The following is a 24,101-nucleotide window of genomic DNA, read 5'->3' as shown; positions in this document are numbered from 1 at the left end:
TATTTATCTGCATACATGCATTCTTTTGGTTAAGAATGTCCCTAGTTTTCACAGCACTCTCAAGTAAGTTTGAAATTCATAAAAATAATAAGCAATACTGGTTTAATGTAAACATCATTTTAACAACAGTTTAAAAAACACACAATTAATTAAATTTGGCACAATCCAGTATTCTTAGAAAAGTGCCCAATAAGATTATAAAGGAAATGCAACACATATGCCACTATATAAGGTTTTATTCAAATTAACTAATGGATTCTTTATTTTGCAGAAGCACAAAGATTTTTAAAGACTAATTATCATCCAATGCTTACTTGAATTGCTAATGTTTCCTGCTGCTGACGGGATTCTTCTTGGGCCTTCTCCAGTGCTGCAGAAAGTTCTTCTTTAGCTCTCATTTCACGACTTAGAGCAGCTTCCTGGGCCTCACTATCCTTTGCAGCATTGGCTTTGTGGAGATCAGTAAGTTCTCTTAAAAATAGATAATTTTTAATTTAAAATAATATACAGTTAATTACATGACCAAATTAATTAAGTTTCCATGTAGATTTCCATGAGATCTACAGAATGAGGAAGTTTACCACGTAATAAACACTGATTACAATGAGGACTCTCTGTGAAGCTTGCTTTAACCAATCATAAGTCCATATACTAGGAAGCTTATAAATGTTATTAGTGATCAGATAATAAGAAAAGTGTTTCTTCCATTTCTTGCTCTGATAATTATTTTCAATGAGTTGCATATTTGTTCATTTTCTTACTTGTATGCACTATCAAGAGCAGCCTGAATACTTCGGTTCTTTTCTTCAAGTTCATTAATGTCTACTTGAAGTCGGCCAAGGTCTTTCTCTTGGCGTTCTACCACAGAATTTAGTTTCTTAATATTTTCTCTATGTTGTTTCTCAACCTCTTCTTTGCCATCAAGGACCTATATTATATAAAGAGACAAAGATATATTTCAATTAAAAAAATACACCACAGTAAACAACCATGTTCTAGGAATCTCAAGCACTATATCAATAATAACAAAGAAAAACCTTAACATTCACTATTTACTTGCTTGAAAATTCCTCCCAAATGACATACCTCAATAATTCACTCCAAATATTTTATAACCCATGGCCAACTATTCATATTGGAAGTAACAGCAACATGTATGTAGAGAATGGTTAATATTCACCTGTTTTAAATGTTGTAACTCTTCTTCTAGCTCTTGAACTTTTTTGTTCAGCTTTGCAATAATATTTTCATTTTCTTTGTCTTTAGTTCTTAATTTCTTAATGATGTTAGAATTATGCAGCTGCTGTTTTGAAAGTTTCTCTCCTGGCAATAGCAAAAAAGTTTAAGTTCAAATAATGATGATTCTCTAAGAATGTGAGTAGAATGTTTTCTCTAACCAGTGACAGAAAATGACAGAATATTTTTAAAATCACAATGCTGTTAATGTTAAAGTGATTTAGACAGGAATCAGTGATTTGGACATGAATGCTAAAATTACTAGGCAGAAGGATGGTGTGGAACAAAATATTTACAGTCTTAAACAATCATTCCCACATATTATAAATTACAAAAGGAAAAACAATGTGCTTTTACAACAGAGAAATCTGGTTATAATCTTAACCAAACATTCAATTCTGACATCACTAAACTGTGCTACAGCCTGACATTATGTGTCCACTGATGTGATGGAGTAGAAGGTGCACAATATCACCTATTATATTTACTAGAAATCTGATCTGAATCTAATCATGAAGAAAGTGACAAACTCCTAAACAGGGGTTAGTCAATGGGACAACTGGACTCCACAAAATCTTTGATGTCATGAAAAAAATATCCTAGATTAGAGGAAGACTGAAAGAATATAATTTCCAAATGCAATGAACTTTGATTGGATCTTGCTGCTAAGTCGCTTCAGTCGTGATCGTAGGGCAGAACAAATAACCAGACATGACAGTCATTTTTAGAGACAACTGAGATAAAGCACAAAATACATGCTAGAATACACTTTTGAATTAATGCTGACAATGTTGTGCCTGTCAAGAAAAACTGCCCTTGGGAGATGCAGACTGAAGAACTGAGGTGTGGACTATAGAGTCAATGCAATTTCTATCAAAATCCAAATGACATTTTTCACAAAAATAGAAGGAAAAAAAAACCCTAAAAGTCATATGCAACCACAAAAGACCTCAAACAACCAAAGTGAGTCTGAGCAAGAACAAAGCTGGAGATATCACACTTCCTAATTTCCAAACATATGACTAAGCTATAGAAATCAGAACAGTATGGTAATGGCATAAAAACAGACATATAGAACAAAACGGAGAGCTTAAAAAGTGATCTTCAACAAGGATGTCAAGAGTACAACCATGAGGAAAGGGCTGTCTCATCCATAAATGATACTGGGATATGCATATGCAGAAAAACTAAACACTATAGCATCATACATCAAAAATAAAAATCAACTCAAAATAGATTAAAGACTTAAATATAAAACCAGAAACTGTAAAACTACCAGAAGAAAACACAGGGGAAAAAAAGGGAAAAGTTTTCTGACATAAGTCTTGGGAATTGCTTTTTGAATAGGATCCCAAAAGCATAGGCTACAAAAGCAAAAAAAGGATGTGTGAGGCTGTATCAAAGTAAAAAACTACTGCACATTAAAAGAAACAACAGAGTAGAGAGATAATCTACAGAATGGAAAAAAAATATGTGCAAACCATACATTGATGAGGAATTAATATCCAAAATATGTAAGAATTCCTAGAACTTGATAGCAAAAAAAAAAAGTCAATTTTGAAAATGGGCTAAAGACCTGAAGAGACATTTCTCAAACAATGCATATGAATGGCCAAAAGGTATAGAAAAAGGTGCTCAACATCACCCACCAGCAGGGAAATGCAAATGAAAACTATAGTGAAACGTCATCTCATACCTGTCAGGACAGCCATTATCAAAAAGATAAAAGATAAATACTGGAGAGGATATGAAGAAAAGAGAACCCTTGAGTAACAGTGGTGACAATGCAAACTGGTATAGCCACTATAGAAAACAGTATGAAGATTCCTCAAAAATTTTAAAATAGAACAACCATATGATCCAGCAGCCTCACTTCTGAGTATACACCCAAAAGAAATGAAGTCAGGATCTCAAAGAGAGATCTGCATCCCCATGTTCACTGTAGTTTTATTTACAATAGCCCAGATATGGAAACAATCCATGTTTAGTCAATGCACAAATGGATAAAGAGAATGTGACATAGATTGATAAATCTATATAGAGAGAGATATAAACATTATTTAGCTTTGAAAAAACAACTTGCCATTTGTGACAACATGAATGAATCTAGAGGATGAAATAAACCAGACACAGATACAGATGATCTCACTTAAATGTGGAATACAAAAAAGTTGAATTTGTAGACACAGAGAACAGAATGGTGGTCAACAACGGCTAGTGGGTAGAAGAAATGGGGAGATGTTGGCCAAGGGGTACAACGTTTCAGTTATGCAAAATGAGTAAGTTCTAGAGATGTAACTTACAGCATGGTGACTATAAATTAGAGTTACTAATACTATAAACCTGTAACTTGCTAAAAAGAGTAGATGTTAAAGCTTTCTCATCACACACACAAAAATGGTAACTATGTGAAGTGACTGATACATTACTTAGCTTCACTGTGGTAGTAATCTCACAATATATACGTATAAAAAAGTCACACTATACACCTTACAAATACACAACTTTTATACCTCAACAAAGTTGGATAATTCCCTGGTAGCTCAGCTCAGTAAAGAATCTGCCTGCTATGCACGAGACCCCGGTTTGATCACTGGGTCGGGAAGATCCCCTGGAGAAGGGATAGGCTACCCACTCCGGTATTCTTGGGCTTCCCTGGTGGCTCAGATGGTAAAGTATCCGCCTGCAATGCAGGAGACCTGGGTTCGATTTCTGGGTTGGAACAACCCCCTGGAGAAGGAAATAGCTACCCACTCCAGTATTCTTGCCTGGAGAATGCCACAAAGAGTCAACACAACTAAGTGACTTTCAAGGAACTCCCTGGTGGCTCAGTCAGTAAATGCGGGAGACATGGCTTCCATCCCTGGTTTTGGAAGATCCCCTGGAGGACAGCATGGCAACCCACTCCAGAATTCTTGGCTGGAGAATCCCCATGAACAGAGGAACCCGGCAGGCTGCAGTTCACAGGGTCGCAAAGCGTCAGACATGACTGAGCAACTAAGCACAGCACAGCAAAGTTGGATTAAAAAAAGAATTTAGGAGTTGAATGATACAATATCTGTCAACTACATTCAAGAGGTTAGGCAAAAGGGTAGTATGTGCATGTGCAGAAAGATATGGAGGCGGTATAGCTAGATCTTAACAGTCAATGACTAGTTAATAAAGTAATCAGATACTTATTATAGTGTACTTTCAGCTTTGAGACTTGCAGCTCTTCAGCTATGACTTTAAAAATACCTCTAGGGTATACAGGAGCAGTATGTGAATACATCTATATGAAATCATTCTGTTTTCCCTATAAAGAAGCTAATTAAGCAAAAGAAAACATCACCTCACTCCCCAATTAAATTAATAAATTCCAACATAGTGAAATTTGATATTGATATTTTTAATAATTTTTAAAAATTATGAAACCATGTACTTAGCCTTCCCCTCAGTCTCTAATGCTGTAACAGAAAATAGTAACAGACTGCAAGATGTCTTGAGATATGTGTTTAATTAACTCTTCCTTCTTTCTTTTATTTTAGTGCTTAGGTTGTTTTTAATTATCTCTGTACCTCTATTTCCCTCTCATTAAACTATAGTGCCTAAAGGACAGGGAATGTGTCATTTATTACAAATTTGTCATTTGTCTATATGAAACACAGAATCTGACCAACTAGCTGTTTTAAATATAAGCTGAATAAATGAAAAAGAAAAATTGGACAAAACTATTTCAAATGTAGTGATTATTTCCAATTACTCTCAGTCTGGAAATTCACTTAAATGCAGTGATTTAAGTACAGAAATGTTCATCCCACTATGATTTGTAATATTAACATTTTAGAAATAAACACATAACATTAGGAAAAGAAAAACATATATCCATATAATGCACTTTAATACAGTCATTAATAATGGTATCAAAGCACATTTATTGGCTTAAGGAAATTTAAAAGAAAGAACACTGCAAATTAGATATATGATATTATGTTTAAAAATGTATTAAAATGCAATAAAAGGAAACTAGAATAATTCCTTATAAAACTGGATTATGATCTTTTTTCTCTTTCTTCATATACCTCCTATAACTTAAAAATTTTCTGGAAGTAGGAAGCATTATTCTTACAACTAAAAAACTTTAAGAAAAAGAAAAATTTATTTAACCATCTTTTCCAAAACTACCTTCTTTCCTATGACATTCCAATGTCCAACTGCAATGTCTAGTCTCCTGTAGAATCTTTAATTTTCATAACCCTATTAATTATAAATCTTTTCATATACAAAGTGTTTAATAATTGAAAAAATTAAAATATGAATTTAAGAAAAAATTCACTATCAAATTCCAGAACAACAGAAGGATACCATATAGTACCCAAGCTAGAGATTCAGATATCATATAAACTCTAGAATTAGAACTTTCAAATATCTTGGTTCAAATGAGGGCTCTAAAATCTGTTACAAGCTTCCTTAGGAAAGCACAAAATTCTATTTCTCACAGAGTCGTTTTTTTTTTTTAACTCCCTAGAAACATAAAGCTACATACATTATATCTCTACTTCTCTACATGTTGCTCCACATGCTTTCATAAACTGTTACCTATCACTTCTGAAGCTTAAGTCCAAACCTTTCTTGCTTCCCATGTTTTTACATTAGGAAAAAGCAGCAGCTACTCACATGATAAGTATTTTATTGTCACAATATTTTTCACGACCAACTGAATATTTTACTTACCTTCTTCCATTAACCCTCGGATCTGCTCATCTTTCTCTTTCAAAAGGTCTGCCGTTTCACTACTATTTAATCTAGTAGCAAGTTCTTCTTTTATACTTTTGATTTCCTAATTAAAAAAAAAAAACATGAATACCATAAAGAATTAATTTCATTCTGGGCATATTTTTCATTTTTTTCCATATTCAATTAATTGTATTTTCAGTAACAATCCATAAGTTTTGTTAACCTGAGTTTATATTACCTTGTTTAATTAAGAGCAAGTAAAGACCTTTGAAACTGACATAGAAAATCTAAATTCAGACATAAGCAGGTTTTACTATGGAAATGTAAATATGTGTAAGTTAACTTGCAACACCCTTTTTGAGTATTTCTACACATATTTTCTACAGTTGATACATTATTTTTGGAACATTCAACTAGTATATCTCCATTTTTCACTGTATTTCTTTTCCTCACCTGATACTTAAAATGAGTATTCCTCATCCTCATACTTTAAACTATGTTGCAAACTGAGAGAAAAAAAAATAACTTCATAAGGTTCAATCTACTTTAATTAAGCAGAGATTTAACAGAAACATGTTATGATATTTCATCTTTTGAAACAATGGTGATATAAAGCGTCCTATGATTTAAAATTTGCTTTTCACAATGCTTTGAAACTAAACAACAGCTCAAATCAACTAACATTTACTAAGTATTTAAAGTATACTTTGTATCCATTATCATCAATCCTTACAACAGTCCCAGGAGGGAGGAATTTGTACTATTCAACTACCCAAGTAAGAAAATTAAGATTAAGAAAGCTTGAGCAAACTTTGAAGGTCAGAGAGCTATAAAGAGGTAGAGTTATAACCTGAACGCAGGTCTGTGAGTCCCTAAAGCTTATGCTCTGAACTATCAACAGCACTGCTGTCCATTTTCAACTGCCAAAATTCCATCCATCAAGGTCCAGGAAGAATGTTATACCTTCCATGAAAACTTACTCAGTTCCTCTGATTAAAATTCGTCCTCCATGATACCATTTCAAAATCCTTATTCATCCACTACTACTATATGTTTGTTGATATTATTTGTCTTTCAAACTAGGAAGGCAAACTCTTCACTTAAGGTAATTCAATTCACCTTTAAATTTACAATGGATCCTAAGCAGGGGTTTCATACATGGCAGTACACATAAAATGTATTTAAAAACTTAGGACCCAAGGTTTTTCCACCTATTAACATACTGGTTTGGATCTATTCTAGATCTACAATGCAAAGTGCACTACAGAAGACAAACATTCCTTAAAATCTACTTTTTGTACTGTATTCAGATGGAATGGAGCAAGAACAAGAAGAGTTAAGTTAGTTAAGATAATCTCAAGTTATTGTCACTGTCTGAAATGATACTAATTGAAGTCACTAATTAAATCAGCCAAGAAGACAGAAGTATATCATGTATTATTTCTTTTCTGTAAAAATATGCACAGAAAAATTATAACATTAGTGAAGAAAGGGGAAAACAAGCTTAGAAAGGCACCTAACGAGAAATGCTACTATTAACAGTTGAGATACAAGCAATAATTAGTAACCTATTGGTTACCAATTTCTAAAATAGCCAAATTATAAGAAATATTTATTCTAATTACAAGAAAATATTTCTGAACTGCTCCAAATGATAAGAACTAGAACAATGGTTTCCAACCAGGAGTATTTTTGCTCCTGGGGGACATTTGGTAATATTTTCAATTTTCACAATTGAGGGGGGATTGGGATGGCGTGTGGGTAAGGCAAGACAATACTCTATCTTGTAGATATGGGCCTGGGAAGCTGGTAAACCCCCTACAATGCACAGGACAGTGCACTACAGTATAAAATCATCCAGCCCAAAATAGCAACAATGCTGAGGTGGAGAATCCTACATTAGAATAAATCAATATTTTATTCTAACATTCAATGTCACTAATCATTAGGAATTTCAAGCGCAGGCAGCGGCGGCAGGCCGGCGCACTAAGCGCGGCCAAGAGCTACCCCACGTCCGAAGTCAGGGACAGCGGCCCAGAGTGCCAGGCTGCGACGGTGCAGGAACGGCTGGGAGGAGCTAACCCGCGTCCGAGGTCAGGGGCAGTGACCCTGAGAAGCCACCCTGAGCCCGAGGCCAGGGGCGGCGGCCGGGAGAAGCAACCCAAGGAGTGGTGGCTGAGCAGGCACAGGAGGGCCTAGAGGAGCTATCCCACATTGAAGATCAGAAACGGCGGCGGTAAGAAGATAACCCTCGACCAAGGTAAGGAGCAGCGGCTGTGCTTTGCTGGAGCAGCCGGAAAGAGATACCCCAAGACCAAGGTAAGAGAAACCCAAGTAAGATGGTAGGTGTTGCAAAAGGGCATCAGACGGCAGACACACTGAAACCATACTCACAGAAAACTAGTCAATCTACTCACACTAGGACCACAGTCTTGTCTAACTCAATGAAACCAAGCCATGCCTGCAGGGCAACCCAAGACGGGTGGGTCATGGTGGAGAGGTCTGAGAGAATGTGGTCCACTGGAGAAGGGAATGGCAAGCCACTTCAGTATTCTTGCCTTGAGAACCCCATGAACAGTATGAAAAGGCAAAATGATAGGATACCGAAAGAGGAACTCCCCAGGTCAGTAGGTGCCCAATATGCTACTGGAGATCAGTGGAGAAATAACTCCAGACAGAATGAAGGGATGGAGCCAAAGCAAAAACAATACCCAGTTGTGGATGTGACTGGTGATAGAAGCAAGATCTGATGCTATAAAGAGCAATACTGCATAGGAACCTGGAATGTCAGGTCCATGAATCAAGGCAAATTGGAAGTGGTCAAACAGGAGATGGCAAGAGTGAACGTCAACATTCTAGGAATCAGCGAACTAAAATGGACTGGAATGGGTGAATTTAACTCAGATGACCATTATATCTACTACTGCAGGCAGGAATCCCTCAGAAGAAATGGAATAGCCATTATGGTCAACAAAAGAGTTTGAAATGCAGTACTTGGGTGCAATCTCATAAATGACAGAATGATCTTTGTTCATCTCCAAGGCAAACCATTCAATATCACAGTTATCCAAGTCTATGCCCCAACCAGCAATGCTGAAGAAACTGAAGTTGAACGGTTTTATGAAGACCTACAAGACCTTTTAGAACTCACACCCAAAAAAGATGTCCTTTTCATTATAGGGGACTGGAATGCAAAAGTACGAAGTTAAGAAACACCTGGAGTAACAGGCAAATTTGGCCTTGGAATGCAGAATGAAGCGGGGCAAGGACTAATAGAGTTTTCCCAAGAAAATGCACTGGTCATAGCAAACACCCTCTTCCAACAACACAAGAGAAGACTCTACACATGGACATCACCAGATGGTCAACACCAAAATCAGACTGATTATATTCTTTGCAGCCAAAGATGGAGAAGCTCTATAAAGTCAACAAAAACAAGACCAGGAGCTGACTGTGGCTCAGATCATGAACTCCTTATTACCAAATACAGACTCAAATTGAAGAAAATAGGGAAAACCACTAGACCATTCAGGTATGACCTAAATCAAATCCCTTATGATTATACAGTGGAAGTGAGAAATAGATTTAAGGGCCTAGATCTGATCGATAAGAGTGCCTGATGGAATGAGGTTCGTGATATTGTACAGGAGACAGGGATCAAGACCATCCCCATGGAAAAGAAATGCAAAAACGCAAAATGGCTGTCTGGGGAGGCCTTACAAATAACTGTGAAAAGAAGAGAGGCGAAGAGCAAAGGAGAAAAGGAAAGATATAAGCATCTGAATGCAGAGTTCCAAAGAATAGCAAGGAGAGATAAGAAAGCCTTCCTCAGCGATCATTGCAAATAAATAGAGGAAAAGAACAGAATGGGAAAGACTAGAGCTCTCTTTAAGAAAATCAGAGATACCAAGGGAACATTTCACGCAAAGAAGGGCTCGATAAAGGACAGAAATGGTATGGACCTAACAGAAGCAGAAGATATTAAGAAGAGGTGGCAAGAATACACGGAAGAACTGTACAAAAAAGATCTTCACGACCCAGATAATCATGATGATGTGATCACTAATCTGGAGCCAGACATCTTGGAATGTGAAGTCAAGTGGGCCTTAGAAAGCATCACTATGAACAAAGCTAGTGGAGGTGATGGAATACCAGTTGAGCTATTTCAAATCCTGAAAGATGATGCTGTGAAAGTGCTGCACTCAATATGCCAGCAAATTTCGAAAACTCAGCAGTGGCCACAGGACTGGAAAAGGTCAGTTTTCATTCCAATTCCAAAGAAAGGCAATGCCAAAGAATGCTCAGACTACCGCACAATTGCACTCATCTCACATGCTAGTCAAGTAATGCTCAAAATTCTCCAAGCCAGGCTTCAGCAATACATGAACCATGAACTCCCTGATGTTCAAGCTGGTTTTAGAAAAGGCAGAGGAACTAGAGATCAAATTGCCAACATCCACTGGATCATGGAAAAAGCAAGAGAGTTCCAGAAAAACATCTATTTCTGCTTTATTGACTATGCCAAAGCCTTTGACTGGGTGGATCATGACAAACTGTGGAAAATTCTGAGAAAGATGGGAATACCACACCACCTAACCTGCCTCTTAAGAAATCTGTATGCAGGTCAGGAAGCAACAGTTAGAACTGGACATGGAACACCACACTGGTTCCAAATAGGAAAAGGAGTACGTCAAGGCTGTATATTGTTACCCTGCTTATTTAACTTCTATGCAGAGTACATCATGAAAAACGCTGGACTGGAAGAAACACAAGCTGGAATCAAGACTGCCAGGAGAAATATCAATAACCTCAGATATGCAGATGACACCACCCTTATGGCAGAAAGTGAAGAGGAACTAAAAAGCCTCTTGCTGAAAGTGAAAGAGGAGAGGAAAAAGTTGGCTTAAAGCTCAACATTCAGAAAACCAAGATCATGGCATCCAGTCCCATCACTTCATGAGAAATAGATGGGGAAACTGTTTCCACTGGGCTCCAAAATCACTGCAGATGGCGACTGCAGCCATGAAATTAAAAGACGCTTACTCCTTGGAAGAAAAGTTATGATCAACCTAGATAGTATATTCGAAAGCAGAGACATTACTTTGCTGACTAAGGTCCGTCCAATCAAGACCATGGTTTTTCCTGTGGTCATGTATGGATGTGAGACTTGGACTATGAAGAAGGCTGAGCGCCTAAGAACTGATGCTTTTGAACTGTGGTGTTGGAGAAGACTCTTCACGGTCCCTTGGACTGCAAGGAGATCCAACCAGTCCATTCTAAAGGAGATCAACCCTGGGATTTCTTTGGAAGGAATGATGCTAAAGCTGAAGCTCCAGTACTTTGGCCACCTCATGCGAAGAGTTGACTCATTGAAAAAGAGTCTCATGCTGGGAGGGACTGGGGGCAGGAGGAGAATGGGACGACAGAGGATGAGATGGCTGGATGGCATCACTGATTCGATGGACAAGAGTCTGAGTCGGACACGACTGAGCGACTGAACTGAACTTCAACCTGAACGAGTGTGTGTGTGTGTGTGTGTGTGTGTGTGTGTGTTCGAAGTGGAAGTGAAAATAACAAATGAGAATAATGATAACTTTTAAAATTGATAGAGTACCATTTAGATTTAAGTGTTATTTATTTTGATGGAATTCTAATTTATAAAAATTATTCTAAAGATCCTTGCTACATACCTTGCAAGGACTTTACACACAAAGTATACAAACAAATAATTGCTTAATTTTTTTTAAAGTATCAAAAATCTGAAATTCTAAAGGTATTGGAAAATCTAAGTGTTAATATACTCCATGGATGTTAATCTTTTAATGAGTCTTTTAATCTTACTTTTTTCCCAACACCAAAATATTATTAATGCACTCCTCAAAAATATATGTCTCTATAGAGTTAGAGTAATATTATTTTAAACTTCCATTACCTTTTTAGCAGCATCTCTCTCTTTGCAGGCTAGCTGAACTTTCTTTTCCGCTTCTGCAATTCTTTGCGTAAACTCATCTTTCAAGGAAGAAATGCTGCTGCTCTCTTCTTTCACTCTGATCATTTCACTAAATTTAAAACAATGCTAAGACTGAAAATATTTGTTTATATATTCCAAAGTTGAGTTCAGTTTGCCCCCCAAAATAACAACATTCTCTTCAACATGCACCTTATTAAAATAGATTAATTTGAGGAGTGTTAACTTTAAGAAGAAAACTACCTCCTTAATTTATTTTAAAACATTTCAAGAAAACTCATTAGAAATTGAAAATGTCACCAATATTTGATGCGCAAAAATTAGAAAAAGATAAAGCTTGTTATTTTTGAATCTTATTGTGTCACATTTTGTGTCAACTCTCCTTAAAGCAAACCAATGCAATGCTCAATATTTTTTTAAACTGTAATCTAAGTTTTCCCTAAATATACCTTTTAAATCTCTAATACTAAAAGATTACTAATAACTAAAGGGGAAGAAGTTTTTCTGGTTTTGTTTTACAAAACACCTCTCTTCAGTGCCACTGGTAAAAAAGTAAGATAATTTGAGGAGAAAAGTAATCTCTAAGGGTAGAATTGAGATGCTATTCAATTTTCAGTAATTATAAATAGGTTAAAATATAAAATATTTCAATTTTAAAAACATGCTTAAGTAATAACCAAGTGCATGGGCCACCACAAAATGTATAAAATTACTCATATTTGTAAAGTACTTACTCTTTCAGATTATCATAAGCTTCTTCTAGAAGTGCTTTTTCTTTACTAAGAGATAATAACTGAGCTTCCCTTTTATCCAGTTTCTCATTCAGAAATTCAACTGTCTGGATAAGAAGAATACACAAAAGTCCAACATTTAACATTAAAACATCATTTTTACATGCAGGTAAACATTGTAAAGGTCACCTAATCACTATAATAAATCAGCATTATTTCATAAAAAGAATTTATAAAAAAACAGAACACAGTGGACATAGAACAGCAAGAACTCACACACAGTGGGTAGGATGGTATAAATCAGTAGTACAACCACAAAGCTGGATAGCTGGTGGTTTGGTAAAATGCTTTGGAAAACAAGCAATATCTAGGTGAAAATCTATATAACCTTTCATGCAGAAAATTCTATTTTTAGGTGTACCTCAGAGGAGAAAACTCTTGCATAATTGTATAAGAACATTTATAGCAGTTTATAATAACAAAAATGTAGGGAAGAGTGGACATGTCCAGTAAAAGAAGAGAGGAAATTAGACGCAATCAAAAAAGATCAAAGCCTCTACTAATGTTCTCTACGTTATCTGGGTAGTGGACATACAAGTGTTTGGTTCTCCACATTATTTTTTAACCCTAATGTGTAAGCTTTTTAGCATGATACATTGCATTTAAAAAATAAAGGTAACTTTAGGGACTTCCCTGGTGGTCCAGTGGCTAAGACTCCATGTTCTCAATGCAAAGGGCCTGGGTTCGATCCCTGGCCAGGGAACTAGATCCCACATGCTGCAACTGAAGAGTCTGCATGGCACAACTAAAACCTGGCATAGTCAAATAAAATAAATAAATATTTTTTTAAAAAGCAATTTTAGAAAATCCATAGGCACATAACTTTAAAATCTCCAGAATATATCAGTATGCTACTGCTGCTGCTAAGTTGCTTCAGTCATGTCCGACTCTGTGCGACCCCACAGACGGAAGCCCACCAGGCTCCCCCGTCCCCGGGATTCTCCAGGCAAGAACTCTGAAGTGGGTTGCCATTTCCTTCTCCAATATATCAGTATAAAGCCAAGCAAAAAGGGATGATCAGACTATCTAATTCTTTAGGGCTTGCTGAAGCAGTAATACACCTGTGCATGAGGAACAGTGCCTTTTATACTAAAAAATAAAGTCCTAATCTGATTTAGGTCTAGGTGAACTTAGAAATCACTGACCTCCTAAGAATGGTTCAAAAATATCTTAATAATAAAGAGTGTTGTTTCTAGGAATTCAAACTGCTATTTTAGCTGGAGCACGACATTTTGTTTGTGAAAAATATTAAACCTAGGTAACAGAATCTGGCACTTTTTGTACATTAAATAATTCAAATACATGATACTTAGAGAACATTTCTTCAAGATATCCTATATCTCAGAGGAGTCTATTAAAGATGCCAGATTAGAGTCAATTTCTGTATCTAAAAATCATAGAAAAAAACAAAACTGTGACTTAATGTCAAAAAATTTACACCACTTTCCTTTTGCCTGCCAGACTCCTCTGTCCATGGGATTCTTCAGGCAAGAATACTGGAGTGGATTGCCATGCCCTTTTCTAGGGGATCTTCCTGACCCAGGGACTGAACCCACATCTCTCGGTCTCCTGCATTGGCAAAAGGGTTCTTTACCACTAGCACCACCTGGGAAGTTTTTTTATCTACTAGGTAAAAGCAATTTGTCATTCCTAAGCAACACCTTTGATCCTTGGACATTTCTCTTTTTCATTTAAAACAGCTATCAATAGGAAATATCAGAAACAATATAAACAAGAAAACAAAATGAAGCAATTAATAACACAAAAACATCAATGATCTGAAACCAAATTTTTTCATTTAACATCTCCCTATAAATAATATGAACATGCAAAAAATGTTTGGTGTAAGAAAAATTGTGTAACATTTAGATTTGCTTGAGCTCCTCTATCTGCAAAGGAGTTGAAGGTATCTGTTTACATAAGACAATCCTTTACAAACTAACAAAGAATATATAGCAAAAGACAATATTAAGGTGATAAGAACTCAACAGTAAAGGCCTATGATGGGGATTTTTTATGCTCAGTTATACTGAAATATCAACTTATGTTACCATAGCTGCCCTGGAGAAATTTCAAATAACATCAATAATTCTTCATCTTTAAGATCCTTAACACCACACTTAAATGGCAAAAGGCCTGTCTTTTTTAATCAAGACAAATCATTAGGCATCACTGAACATTAAAAATAAACCAATGATTTAATCTTTGAAGAAGATATCAAAAAACCCTCTTCCATTTCTCAGAGTTACCTTACAGACATCTTCCTTCTCAGAAGGTGCCTCTGGCTGACTTGAAGCTTCAGGCTGCTCAGCCTCCTCAGCCAGGACAGCATGTCCTTCATTTACTGATGCCAAGATATCAGGCTGTTCGCAGTTAACAGGAGTTGCACTTCGTCCACTTTCTTCCATTTCTGTTTCCTCATTGGGCATAATTAATGTTTCATTTGCTTCTGCAGGTTTTCCTTCAACAGATTCAATTGTTTTGGTCTTTGGAGTTGAAGAATTAAGTATAATAGGTACTAGAGCATATCCCTTGCCTGACAGTTCATCATCTGAATTGATTTCGCTGACACTACGGCTATCTAATGACTGTACACTAAATGAGTCTATTCTTTCAAAAGCATCAGATGAGCAGCAACTCTCAGTGAGTTTTTGGAAATCATCTAAACGATTATATTCAGGACAAGCAGATGCTGAGAGAAGCTGAAAGGATGTCTGCATCAAGTGTAGGCTTGATTTTGAATCTGTATTCTCTTGTCTAGAACTTGCTGAGCTCTCACTTATTACACTTTCATGATCTAAAACTTCAATATCACTAGTGGTAGAAGTACCTGACGAGAAGGTACTAACAGGAGGAGAAGGTGTATTGCTCTGTCGGTCTTCATGTTTTTGTTCCTTAGGTTCCAAAGCCATGTCCTTGGTTTCTGCTGTGAGAGGCTGTGTAGACATATTAGATACATTTTCCCTAGTTGTTTTCACATTCATAACACTTTCAGATATTTTCAAATGCACTGTTGGCACCTTCGTATCAGATTCTTTATTAACCGTTTCTTCGTGCTTATCCTCAGTTTTAGGTGACAGAGTACTGACTGCCGAAGTTTCCTCGGATACACATGGAGGAGAGTCCTTTACTTTTGACTCAGTGGCTTCAGTTGTTTTTGACTGTCCAGTGTGCAAGGACTCCTGTAAGGTGCTTTTCACTTCTTCTTCTGGTCGCTGTGATTTAGCTGGTGGTTTTGATACCACTGGACTCTTCTGAATGGTCTGGACATCAGTTGGAGAGAGAAAGGCACTGAAGAAATTTTCAGATTCATCTACCACAGTTCTCCGAACTGGCTTTGTAATTGCTTTAGGAGAGACTACTGGCTGACTCTGAGGTTCAGTGTTGGATTTTAACCCCCATGTTGAAGTATCCCATCCTCCACTGACAGGGGGACTTATTCCTTTGACAAAAAAAAATTAAAAAAGAAAATTTTACACACACACATATATATAAAACATGCAAATTGCAATAATTATTGTAAGTCAATATAGATACATCTTTTTAAAATTCTACAAAGTACAACCTATAATTTGTATCTGTTACACTCCTCACTTACAACATAATTAATTAGTTCATCAGTTAACTTTGGGCCATAAAGATGAAAACTGGTATGCATTTGCCCAGGAGGAACTAAGAACAAAGATGAAAGACTGGACCTGGCATATGCCAGAAACAAGTATGTTATTCCCTCCTACAACAAATTAATAAAGTAATGGTAGATGTTAATAATCCATGCCAAGTCCAAAGTACATACTATGCATCTCACAATAATAGGCGGTATATTCACTTACAGGTCATGTGGAGTCATGAAAGATAGAATCTACCTTCTATATAGATAGTTTAATATTAATTTTATTCTCAGAATATCAGTGATAAAGCATCATTATCAGCTAGACAGACAGTAACATTCAACACTGAACTCAAAATACTGGTGACAAACATGCTTTATCAAAGATCAAAGTAAAATAATGGGAACAGTAACTTCTAAAGGACGAACTCATTTCCATCCACTTAATGACAAACTCATTCTCTGAGTCCCACTCTCCAAACCCACTCCCTGAGAAACTTTTGTTCTCTTGCTGAATTCTAAATTATGTTAATAATTAGTAGAAGTTCATATGAATTTCAGAAACATATGTTTAGAATTATTGCCTTTTTGATAAAGGTAGCAGTTTACACTAGGATTAAAAAAAAAAAAAAACCCTCGGAGAAAATAACCATCTTCTGGGCAAAAAAGGTAATTGTGTCAGTCATACAAATAATGTTACTGAAAAACCCAACGATAAACAAAAAATGGCATATTTGCTAAAATACTTTAAGCATTTCTTAAAAAAAAAAAAAGTCACCCATTTCTAAATTCAAAAGCGCCTGAGCAGAATTTATCACATACTGTGAAAATTAGAAATTGTTGGGCAAAGCACAAGTACCTAAAAGCTCTTAAAAGCTGTCAAGCTTGAAACTAAAGTCTATCCTAATTTAATATGACTTTGGAGGTATGTAGGAAACTTTAGCTTGGGGGTATAGAATTATATCCATTTATTCAATATAGCAGAACAGTGAAAAACAAAATTAAAGATACAAAGGAATGAGCAAAATAAAGTGCTATATTAAGTTATGTCAATGAATGACAGAACTCAAATTTGCCAATTGGAGAAAGTTTTACACAAATCGCCGGGTTATGCGATATCCACTTGTGATTGTGATTATAAATATGTGATAATCACTGGTCATCTTTTAGTGATAGCAACATAAAACACAGGTGATCAGTGAACACTTATGGCATTTCACTAAAACCTGAACCTATTCTGGATAACCTATTTTTTTTAAAAAATGAAGTCACAGTACAGGATTCAAGTCCCGGGTGTCACAGAAAGAAGTATCCTTACAATTAATATTCTCTTTCAAAGTTTAGTCATTCAATATGTGGGGTAGCCTGATAAAAAGGAAGTTGAGCTACTCCCACCAAGGTCCTATGCAGTTCAGTTCAGTAGCTCAGTCGTGTCAGATTCTTTGCGACCCCATGGACTTCAGCACACCAGGCCTCCCTGTCCATCACCAACTCCAGGAGTTTACTCAAACTCATGTCCATTGAGTCGGTGATACCATCCAACCATCTCATCCTCTGTCGTCCCCTTCTCCTCCTGCCTTCAATCTTTCCCAGCATCAGGGTCTTTTCCAATAAGCCAGTTCTTCGCATCAGGTAGCCAAAGCATTGCAGTTTCAGCTTCAACATCAGTCCTTCCAATGAATATTCAGGACTGAAGTTAACAGGATGCTGACATAAACACTTGCGCCAAACCATCTTAAAATGAGGTACCTCAAATTTAGGTCCTGACTTCTCAACGATGTAAAATTAGAAACCAGAAAGTAGTAGTCAGGAATAATTTATTCTCTTACAGGTTCACACTCCGAAAGAGGGGCCATCCTCAAGCCACACACCAAAAGGATAAACTGTTCCTTAGACTTAGCGCCAAAAACAACTGAAGATCCCTGAAAGATGAAGCCCAAGGTCTCTGAGAAAGAGACTGGGCTCTCAGGGACTAGACTGCGCAGCAACCCGCAATCGCCCGGCGCGCCCCCACGGACCCTCCCCCTGGTGGAGCGGCCGAGAGGAAGTGACCGCGCGTCTCGGTACCACACTCAGAGCAGCACCCGAACCCGAGGAGCGGTCTCAGGAGAGACGGTCATAACAGAGAACAGGAAGCGCTTGCAAACTCGCACTGCTCGCGAAATGTTTGCGACTGTTCTTCCCGTCCCAGAGGACCGATTTCGATACTGGGCTCCCCCGGCGTCCGGAGAACGCAGCGCACCGGGGCTCGGGGGAGGGGGAGAGGGGACTGTGCTCCGTGGTCTGTGGAGCGAGGGCGCGGGGCCACTCCCACGGAATCGGGTCCGCGTCAGCCCCCAACCCAGGGCCACATGAAAGGAGGGACCCTGGGGCTGGGTTTTCCCTCGGGACCCCAGCAAAGCTCAACTGAGAGGCCAAAGCAGCGTTCGGGGCCGTGCTGGGGGCGAGGACGCTCAGGAGTCCGTCGCTCAGAGACAGGCAGGAGCCAGGCCTCCCGCCCCCCGCTTCACCTGTTGGCCTCTTGAGAGACGCCCGGGGGATAGAGGGACGCCGCCGCTCGCGCCCTTACCTGGCTCTCCGTACGGAATGGTTTCGGCCCAAGCGCTCGGCTCCTCTTCCTGGATGTCCAGGACCCTGTCGATGGACTTCTGGGCCTGAGACAGGGCCTGCTTGGCGAAGCTGGAGAGCTGGGAGGCGTTGAACCAGCTCATCTCCCCTCCTCAACCGCCGGGCAGCGGCAGCACCAAGCGGGAAGGCCAAGGGACAGGCCTACGGTCGGGGGCCCGGGGGAGGGTGCACGGAGAGCCTCGCCTGCTTCTCCACTCGGCGAGCCCTGTCAGTGGGAAACCATGACCCCGAAGATCTCCCCCGAGCCCGAGATGTTACCCGCGGCGCTTCCCACACGGCTGAGACGACAGATCCAACTGCGCAGGTGCTAGCTGCTTCCACGTACACAACCGGCAACTCCGGGAGCCCGGAGTTCCGCCGATAGACGGAAGAACTGAAGAACGTTGACGTCACTTCCGGGGACGCAGGCTCGCCTATAGTTACTGAAGAACGCGGAACGCTTCGTATTGAAACTGGTTCCAGGCGTACCACGAAATTTCTTCGCCTCGGGATAAACTCTGAGGCTAAACCAGCAGAGACCGATTCCTTAGGGAGGAATAGGAAGGTTTTCAAGTGGGTTCCTTCCTGGAAAACAGCTCTCGTACTAAGAGCTAGCGCATTGCCATTAATAAAAATAGGGAAGTTGGCTCTTGCATTTCTCTTATAGCCTTCTCTCAAATATTTAATAAGTTGTGTTCGGCCTCAAAGAGGAACTTTGTGTTTGAGTTTGTCTAAAAATACTGCACATCATATAAAAGACCCACCTGATCCGAGAAACTAAAAAGCCATCTTCCACAAGGAGGAATTAGAACAAGACACAATCTCCTCCTCACAATACAGGTCGACTCTCAGCTACAGTTGAAACAAACTAGCATTAAGACTAGTACTCTATACAGTGCATATTATTTAAAACACACCTTTTTTGCATGTGCTCATCAAACAAATTGCTGGCCTTCCTAATCTAGTCAGCAGCTGTTTGGTTTGGCCACCATGTTAAAATTCTATCAACATTTAAAAGATTTCATACAAAAACCCAGACTTCCAGCTGATTTTGAAAAATATGTACACCAACATGCAACAGTTAGCTGGAGCAGTTGCCCCTTTTGACAAATATTTTTCACTCCAGGATGTCACAGTCCCCACTATTCTAATTACACTCTCCCACTCTCACCTGTTTTTGCCTAATGAGTATTTTACCCCACTGCAAGGAAACATGCCATAAATGAATTATTTTCATTTATTTTTTAGCCAGATTTAAACTCTGCCCGTGAAAAGTTATGATCTTCTGAAAATTTTATCTAACTTCTGTAAAAATGTGCACAATGAAACCTTTACAATTCAGTAATGTACAACCTGAGGAAGTGTCAGGTTAGACTTGGAATCTCTTCCAAGACCTCTAACTGTGTAGTCTGAGGCGAATGACCTAAATTTCTAAATCTATTCAGCTCTCAGATGAAGATACTATCACGCTCTCACAAGGCTACTTGCACAAAAATTACTGTTGTACCTGTATATAGCACCTGTAAGCTGAATCTGTATATAGCACCTGTAAAGTCAATGTGTAACTTTTTAAGGAGATCGTATGAATTTATACCATGTTTTTATAATGAAACAAATTACTTGTCAATACAGAACTAGAAAGAATAAAAATAAATGAAAATCTAACCTGGTGATACATAATCACAAAGCCTTTAACAGAAAGCTGCCAGAAAAATAAAAAACAAAGAACATGTACTATATGTTCCCACACTAAGATACTAAAACTCACTTTCAGTACTTATGTTTAATTCTGTTTTAAGCCTTAGACTTTTGGAAGGGGGAAAAAGCATTTCAAGAGGCCTTAATATAAAAATTAAGTCATTCCATTTCATTACGTTATGTCAGAGCAAATTAAATCAGTAGGTATTTATTGTTGCTAAAGTACTAATTCAAGTACTATAAAATTTTTGTATTAGTAACTCTGCTACGTTTTAAAATTATTTCTACATCAGTACAGAACTACTTACTAAATATATTTTAAAAATTTCAGTGACAAAATTAGACAATATATGATTTTATTAATAAATAATGTGAAAGCATCAGTGGTAATGGTTTAAACATTAAATTCTTTTAAACATCCATGTCTTGGCTTTAATGTTGTGCATATTGGCCTCTATGGCACTGAAGGTAAACACATGAAAATATACCCCATTTCCAAGCACAGGTGTTCAGCTATATACCGTTTTCAAATTATTATGGACAAGGTAACTTTTGCAATAATATTCATTTGGACAGCCACAATTAATATTAAATCAAGCAAGAAGTAGGCTATGTTGAACATATGCTCTAGATGTCAGTATTTAATATTATTTAAAACTTAATTTTCTCATTTTTTTAAGGGACATCTTTTTGTATACGTGGGTGCTCAAATGAAAACTGAAGAATGCCTTCTTTGACCATATCCAAATTCTCATACAAGAGGGTATTTGCCTCCTCCTCTAAAAGAAGCAATATATTTGCTCATTAATCTCCCTCCCCAGGCACCGTTTTCCATATTACTAATGAAAATGCTCGCAAGCACCAACCCCAAAATTTTGTCTTCAAGGGAAAGGTATAAAGTTAAAAAAGTGGCTCATATTTTAAAAAGTCAAATTCCAGCAACACTAATGCTAAAAATGACATCAATTATATTTCTTAGCATCCACGAAGTATAGTATTTTCATGAGCCTTCTACTAAGTGAAGATTTATTTTCCTTAAGAAGTAAAATGAAGTTTGAATAGTACAGTCTGTGGTGTGGTGACATCAGCAACTGCCAGTTCTTGCCCATCAACGAGGCCTAATTCTAAAAAAAAAAAAAAAGCTAAATTAACCCAAGCAAAAAAATAAATCTCAAGAAAAGAGATAACACATTCACAAACTATAGCAAATTATGGTCTAAACAAACATCAAAATCCAGTTCTCTTTAATCAAGGTAATATTATATTTTATTTCACACAGGTTTTTTAACACTCTACTCAAAGAGCAATTAATTCTATTAATGTTTCTTAAGATATAACTAATTAGAATGGTATTACCATTCAAAAGCATTAAGAGCAAATCTAAAACTGGCCTTTATTACTTTTACTGAAAAAAAAAAAAAACCACCAGAAGAAATTGATTAGCATTAGTAAATACACTCATTTAAAATACCTTTCAATGTCTTGGAGAGATTTGGCCTTGTTCGTTCTTCAATAGAGGTTACTGACTAGAAAACAATAATGTAAAGCACATTAAGTGAAATTAAACTTTTAATGTAATTTTGTGGGGGAAAAAAAACCTGAACACTGATCACCTGTAAGTAAAGTGTTCTATTTTTGCCCTCTAATGTGGCTGTGATAGCTGGAGATTTCATCTGCCTAAATTATAAGGAAAAAAAAAAAAGTCAGAATCATTTTTCAAAAAAAGCAATTCTAGTTTTTCAAGTTTTAAAATCACAAATTTTTTTCTACAACATAACAAAAGTCCTGAACACTTACAGAGAAGCACTATTGGTTAGATAATCCAAAACCTCCTGCAGTTTAGCTGATGGAGAAAACTGAATGTTTTGAGGAAGCTGGCTGCAAGCTGGGCAGTTTTCCTAGACATAAAACACAAATCACGGTGACACATGTACCAATTACAGTGTATTTATAATGATGAAATAAAAATCAAGTTGTTTTATCATCAGTTGTTTATTTCCTATGGACAAATTTTTATGTTTTAAAACCTGCTTTTCCCAATGGGCCATTTTTCCTAAATTATTTCACCACATAGTATTTATTTCAGGCTGTACTACAAAAGATATACAGTAAGTAGGGCTCTGGAAGTCAGAAAATACTAATGGTGTGGGAAATTTCATTCACATTTCCAACCAGTAATTAATATTTAAAAATCAAAGTATGCATAATCAAAAAAGCTTTCATTAGTATACTACTACTAACCTTTCTCTCTGCTTCAAATGTGTACGTGTACAATCCATCTACATCGTTGAAAACCAAGTAATTATTAAGGGGAATATATGCACTGTAATGAAAAAAGTGTTCATTTTTATATAACTGAGCCAGATCAAAACACAGACTTACATACATACTAAAAATGAAACTCATTACCTTGTGGCTATTTTAAAAACCTCAGTGGCACACACAGCTAAAGAGGAAAGAAAATAAAGATGCTTTAACTCAATGAAAATTAGACATTTAAAAACAGAAGTTAGTTATAAATCAGAACAGATAAAATTACAAAGCTATTGATTACAAAATAAATAGAAAAATACATACAAAAACACTATTATTTTTAAAAACTGAGAATATAACATTTTATGTTTTGAATAATCCAAATGACAAAGTAACATTTTAAAGTAACATTATAAGTTTTCTTCCCTCTTCTTCAGATTGAGTAGCCTGTTATACTGATTAAAAAGAAATGGCACTAAAATGTCTTATTATAGAGCATTTTATGTATGAAATAATGTAAGACGAGATATATACAAGGTCCGATAGCTTGTCCAGTAGTTTTGGGGGCAGCTTAATTATACTACCATCCACCCAAGAAGATAATCAAATCCCCAGAACACTAGTTTTCTGAGATCATGTAGCTGCAGAAATACCAACTTAGGTACTGAAAATCTGAAGGGAAGGAAATAAAATTAAGTTGTGGCCATTTTTCCTCACCTGCAATGACTGCATTTGTGGAAGCTACTGCAGGAATGATTCGTTTCACTACTCCTAAAAAATATATTAATTAAAATATGGTTATTCCTTTTTTAATAAGTAGGTATCTTGCATTAGACAATGATTATTATTAAATATCATGCCCATTACTTGATTTTTCAGGCTTTCAGGTCAGAAAATAGACTTAAGTTTAACCATGAAACAATCTTCTTTCACACTCACATTATTTTGTATTAACAGCATGTTCAGAATCCTAAGTTATAGTAGGAAAGATAAGTAAATTCTTCACACTATTTCATATAAAGATGTGACAATAATATACTAATAAATCCTAAAATTTGGGGTGTTTATTTTGCTCCAAAAGTATGAAAATTAAATAAAATTTTACTGAATTTGCATAACATCATGTTAGTCTTATTACTCTGATTTTAAGGAAAATGATGTTGAGAGAAATAAACAACATCCACAGCTATACATCTTGTAAGAGATAGGGGTGATATATGAA

At 36.9% G+C, this 24,101-nt stretch overlaps 2 protein-coding genes across 8 annotated transcripts in view; both read right to left on the bottom strand.

Moving 5' to 3' along the window:
* Positions 1-21,403, bottom strand: part of TMF1 (TATA element modulatory factor 1) — a 35,373-nt gene extending 13,970 nt beyond the window's left edge. For both annotated transcript variants that reach the window (XM_069561683.1, XM_069561684.1), the window contains exons 1-8: positions 18,891-21,403; positions 14,961-16,153; positions 12,655-12,758; positions 11,885-12,011; positions 5,950-6,055; positions 1,181-1,323; positions 762-928; positions 315-471 (exon numbers count right to left, since the gene is read on the bottom strand). In XM_069561683.1, the coding sequence (XP_069417784.1) occupies positions 315-471; positions 762-928; positions 1,181-1,323; positions 5,950-6,055; positions 11,885-12,011; positions 12,655-12,758; positions 14,961-16,153; positions 18,891-19,032 (2,139 nt within the window). In that variant the 5' untranslated portion in view covers positions 19,033-21,403. The remainder of the gene's footprint in view (positions 1-314; positions 472-761; positions 929-1,180; positions 1,324-5,949; positions 6,056-11,884; positions 12,012-12,654; positions 12,759-14,960; positions 16,154-18,890) is intronic.
* UBA3 (ubiquitin like modifier activating enzyme 3) overlaps positions 20,966-24,101 on the bottom strand; it is a 27,632-nt gene continuing 24,496 nt past the window's right edge. For all 6 annotated transcript variants that reach the window (XM_069561690.1, XM_069561688.1, XM_069561689.1 and 3 more), the window contains 7 exons: positions 23,597-23,650; positions 23,036-23,072; positions 22,868-22,949; positions 22,424-22,524; positions 22,240-22,303; positions 22,098-22,152; positions 20,966-21,750 (listed from right to left, as the gene is read on the bottom strand). In XM_069561690.1, coding sequence (XP_069417791.1) covers positions 21,662-21,750; positions 22,098-22,152; positions 22,240-22,303; positions 22,424-22,524; positions 22,868-22,949; positions 23,036-23,072; positions 23,597-23,650 — 482 coding nt within the window. In that variant the 3' untranslated portion in view covers positions 20,966-21,661. The remainder of the gene's footprint in view (positions 21,751-22,097; positions 22,153-22,239; positions 22,304-22,423; positions 22,525-22,867; positions 22,950-23,035; positions 23,073-23,596; positions 23,651-24,101) is intronic.

This window comes from Ovis canadensis, chromosome 19 (genome assembly GCF_042477335.2).
Source record: "Ovis canadensis isolate MfBH-ARS-UI-01 breed Bighorn chromosome 19, ARS-UI_OviCan_v2, whole genome shotgun sequence".
Lineage (NCBI taxonomy): Eukaryota > Metazoa > Chordata > Mammalia > Artiodactyla > Bovidae > Ovis > Ovis canadensis.
The sequence above is the reverse complement of the archived record's forward strand: the minus strand, read 5'-3'. Positions and strand labels throughout refer to the sequence as shown.